General features: G+C 53.9%; 1 protein-coding gene and 1 pseudogene across 1 annotated transcript; one reads left to right on the forward strand and one right to left on the reverse strand.

Moving 5' to 3' along the window:
- Positions 1–1,941: 1,941 nt before the first annotated feature.
- Positions 1,942–3,876, reverse strand: LOC147361963 (uncharacterized). The gene is given in 5 exon segments (XM_086330301.1): positions 1,942–2,408; positions 2,799–3,381; positions 3,383–3,424; positions 3,426–3,636; positions 3,638–3,876. Coding segments are annotated over 4 exon segments (765 nt in total). The 3' UTR covers positions 1,942–2,408; positions 2,799–3,108.
- A 113-nt stretch (positions 3,877–3,989) lies between these two features.
- On the forward strand, positions 3,990–4,919 carry LOC147361964 (heparan-sulfate 6-O-sulfotransferase 3 pseudogene; annotated as a pseudogene).

Below are 4,919 nucleotides of genomic sequence, written 5' to 3' on the forward strand. Positions count from 1 at the left end.
GAGATTGCTCAGCTTTCCCTACAAAGCCAGAGGGAGAGAGAAAAATAATTTAATTGTTCTATTGCAGTTCTGTTGTTTCTTCCTGCCTCTTGACTCAAAGGATCTCAAGAGAGGAGAACGGAAATTATGGGCTCTGTTGTTGATGTTCATTGGATTTCTTAAATGGTGATTTGAATGCATTTCAGGGATGATAGTGGTTTCTAATTCTGGTTCTGTTTTCACCTAGTTTTCCTTGGTTAAGTTTCCTCATCTCTGAAATGGCATATTATTCAGTTGGCCTTCTGTATTCCAGGTTCCTCATCCACAGATTCAACCAACTAAGGACTGAAAATATTTGAAAAAAAGTCCAAATAGTTCCAAAAAGCAAAACTTGAATTTTCTGTGTGTCAACAACTATTTACATAGCATTGACATTGTATTAGGTATTATAAGTAATCTAGAGTGATTTAATGGAGAAGGCAATGGCAACCCACTCCAGTACTCTTGCCTGGAAAATCCCATGGGCAGAAAAGCCTGGTAGGCTGCAGTCCATGGGGTCGCTAAGAGTCAGATAGGACTGAGCAACTTCACTTTCACTTTTCACTTGCATGCATTGGAGAAGGAAATGGCAACCTACTCCAGTGTTCTTGCCTGGACAATTCCAGGGACAGGGGAGACTGGTGGGCTGCCGTCTATGGGGTCGCAGAGAGTCGGACACGACTGAAGCGACTTAGCAGCAGCAGCAGAGTGATTTAAAGGTATATGGGAAGATGTGTGTAGGTTATATATAACTACTTTGCGGCAAAAAGAAACAGCGGAAACGAGGACAGATTTTGTTTTCTTGGGCTCCAAAACCACTGCAGATGGTGACTGCAGCCATGAAATTAAAAGATGCTTGCTCCTTGGAAGAAAAGCTATGACAAACCTAAACAGCACTTTAACAAGCAGAGACATCACTTTGCTGACAAAGGTTTGTATAGTCAAAGCTATGGTTTTTCCAGTAGTCATGTATGGATGGGATAGTTGGACTATAAAGAAGACTGAGTGCCAAAGAATTGATGCTTTTGAATTGTGGTGCTGGAGAAGATTCTTGAGAGTCCCTTGGACTGCAAGGAGATCAAACCAGTCAATCCTAAAGGAAATCAACCCTGAATACTCACTGGAAGGACTGATACTGAAGCTGAAGCTCCAATACTTTGGCCACCTGATGGGAAGAGTCGACTCACTGGAAAAGACTCTGATGCTGGGAAAGATTTGAGGGCAGGAGGAGAAGGGGGTAACAGAGGATGAAATGGTTAGATAGCATCACTGACTCAATAGACATGAATTTGAGCAAATTCCAGGAGACAGTGAAGGACAGGGAAACCTGGCTTGCTGTAGTTCATGAGGTTGCAAAGAATTGGACACGGCTGGACATGCTGAACAACAACAGCACCATTTTATATAAGGGACTTGAGCATTCCGGGATTTGAGGGATCTTAATACCAACTCTTTTCCCCCCAACTATAAAGAGGGAGGGTTGTACTTCTCTTATTTCCTTGTTCCAAGGAGCAAACAAGATATGGCTAGGAAAGTGCTTTCCACTATAGAAATTGCCACCAGTACTCAGGTTTTCCATTTGGGTAGCTAATGAAGTTATATTTATCCATGTGATATCAAGTGATTTTATAGAAAACAAGAAAAACTTCTCAAATAAAGTAATACAACAAGGTATAACAGGTTTTTACTTTGCCAATGCAAAGGCATATTTTAAAACATAAGTAACACCATTAACTAATGCATTCAGGAAATAATTGTTGGGTTTCATTGGGGTTTGTTCTATCACAGTTCCTGGCTTTGGAGAGTAGTGTGATGCCATTAATAGGATTTTAAACTTTAAGTGTGAGAAAAAGAAATGGGATCAAGTAAGCTTTAAAGAAACTGATTCATCTTACCCAACACCTTTCTTACTCATGTAGTCTCATACAGTGTCAGGAAGGACACTGTGGTTGGTTTAATAGAGTTGAAAATAGGAAAGGAAGTAACAGAGGGAAGTTCATTAGAAGAGTCCAACCTGCCTAGAACAATATAAATGGCCTCTTTTGGGCAAGTGTTAGCAACCCTGAAAGAGATCTGGATCTTAACTAATAGCTGTGATGGGGACAGTCTGACAAATGAAAGAAATCAGCACAGTGTCTCAGGAAGAGACAAATAAGGGATAGATCCATGAAGAGGCCAGGAGGGAACGCTGGTTGCTATGAAGACTGGGGTGTTGGGGCTGGGAGACTAGGACTGGCAGGGCACCCAGGAGGGACACGTTGGCCTGAGCCACGGACTCAGGCTGCACTGTGTCCACCTTCAGTACACTGCCACTCTCAACTTGGCATCGAGCAAGTCCAGGCATTGGGGAGGGGCAGTTATTTCAATTTCTTTTTTACTCCATTCATTATCTGAAAAAGATAAACTGTTATTAAACAAAGAATTGCTTCTCAGATAAATGCAAAATAAAGATGTTTGACAAAGAAAGTTAAAATCTGCATCTAATCAAGAGCTTTTGAGCTTGTGAAATACAGGTGGAGATCTTATCGTCCATATTGGGGTGGGGGAGGGGCGAAACTTGCATATTGGGGAGCTCGGTGTGTGGTAGTCGGAATTTTAGGAGGAAATTTAGTGGGAATTTTAGGAGGTGACCCCTAAACTCCTCTCTGGTTGTGGACTGGACTGTCTGGTACTGGAAGCATTGAAGTGTGCCATGAACACAAAGCCAGATCCACAGTAGGCGCCTAATGGATAATCGATGAATAGATGCTGGTTGAATAAAGTTGTAGAATTGAACACACCGAGTCTGTACTTGTGGAAGGACCAGAATAAAACTTGAGCACCAGTTAGAACGTCTTGTGTAGAGATGAAAAGCAATCCTGAGCCAATATGCCCTGCCAGCAAGGGACCAGCCAACTTGTGCGAAGTCCTGCCGAGGTGGGTCTGCCCAGCAGTGGGCACGTGTTATTCGTGCAAATCGCCTGGCCAGATTTCTGTCCACTCTCAGATGGAGAAAGCTGCGGATTTGGAGGTCTCGGATCAGCGCCAGCGACGACCTGCTCGCATCCTCTCCTTGCTCTGCTTTTGCCTTTCTTCCGAATCTCTCCACGCTCAAGGCTGAAGGGATTCCCACCCCCAGTTGCCTGCTCGGAGCCCCGCGGAGCCACGGACTCCTCCCCTGGAAACTCCTCGGGGGCTGGGGAAGGCTTTGGCGCATGCTCCGTACCTAGGGCAGGTTTTTTGTTTTTTTTTTTTTGCTGCGGGTAGCAGGGCTCCTGTCACACCGGCTGGCGGGTTGTGGCGGTGCCAGCCAGTGTGTGCGAGTGTGTCTGCGTGCCCGCGCCTGGGCGGACCGACCCGGAGCAGCAGTGCGCCTCGCCCGGGGGAGGCGGCTCCGTACCGGCGCCTCGCCCGCAGCCGCTGCGGGGAGCTCCTCTGCAAACTTGCGGCGGGCGCCGTGCGTCCTCGTGGCTCCCGCACCTGGTGATCCGAGGGCAAAGGCGCCTGGAGCGCGTGCGGCTCGCGGGGCCCGCGGGCGGCCGGGTCGGCGGGGCCGCGCCGCGCCTTCGCCCTTGGCCGGCGCCCTCGAGAGCCCCATGCAGCCCCCGCGCTCGCGGCCGCAGCTGCCCGGCCGCCCGGGGCAGGTCCGGGACCCGAGCCGCGCTCCCCAGCGCCTGAGCGCCGGCGGCGGGATGCCCTGCGCCGCCTGAGCCGCACCCGGGGCGGGGAGCCGGGAGAGCAGGGCGCCCCACGCCGCCGCCGCAGCCGCGCGCCGGCGCCCGTCTCCCCGCTCGATCCACAGGCCCGGCTCTGCCAGCCCCGGAGCGCCGGAGTGCCGCGGGGCTGCCAGCCAGCAGCTCGCCCCGGCGTCAGGGGCATGGAGGAGCGGCGGGCTCGGAGCCGCGCCCCGGAGTCCCCGAAACTTCCGAGCTGCCGCGCGTCCGCGTCTCTGCCGCTGTCGCCGCGTAGCCTGCCGGCCTGAGAGCGGGACCATGGATGAAAGGTTCAACAAGTGGCTGCTGACGCCGGTGCTCACTCTCCTCTTCGTGGTCATCATGTACCAGTACGTGTCCCCCTCCTGCTCCAGCTCCTGCGCCAACTTCGGGGAGCAGCCCCGCGCCGGAGAAGCCGGCCAGCCGGCCGCCCCGGGTCCAGCCCGCCGGGCACAGGCGCCGCCCGAGGACTGGGAGCGGCGGCCCCAGCTGCCCCCGCCACCCCGGGGGCCGCCCGAGGGACCTCGGGGGCCCGCGGCGCCGGAGGACGAGGACGAGGAGCCGGGGGAACCCGAGGACGAGGAGGAGGAGGCGGAGGAGGAGGAAGAGGAACCGGACCCCGAGGCCCCCGAGAACGGCTCCTTGCCCCGGTTCGTGCCGCGCTTCAACTTCACCCCGAAGGACCTGACCCGCTTCGTGGATTTCAACATCAAGGGGCGCGACGTGATCGTCTTCCTGCACATCCAGAAGACCGGGGGCACCACGTTCGGCCGACACCTGGTGAAGAACATCCGGCTGGAGCAGCCGTGCAGCTGCAAAGCCGGCCAGAAGAAGTGCACCTGCCACCGGCCCGGCAAGAAGGAGACGTGGCTCTTCTCCCGCTTCTCCACCGGCTGGAGCTGCGGGCTGCACGCCGACTGGACGGAGCTCACCAACTGTGTGCCGGCCATCATGGAGAAGAAAGACTGTCCCCGCAACCACAGCCACACCAGGTACTGTCCCCCCGCCGCGTCGTCTCGCTTCCGGCCACCTTCCTTCCCCCTTCAGCCCACCCCGCCGCCCCACCCCAGTTCCGACCACCCCCCCGCCCCGGGCGACCCCGCGCTCCCTCGGCGGCGCCGGGCGTGTGGTTCCCCAGCATCTTCCCGCGATGCGGGCAGAGGTTTTGGGAGAGGGAGAAGAAACCTTTGCAAAGTGTCCTGGTCTTGA

The sequence above is a fragment of the Bos grunniens genome, chromosome 12, assembly GCF_055505025.1.
Source record: "Bos grunniens cultivar Pamir isolate PY7600 chromosome 12, Bosgru_T2T1.0, whole genome shotgun sequence".
NCBI lineage: Eukaryota > Metazoa > Chordata > Mammalia > Artiodactyla > Bovidae > Bos > Bos grunniens.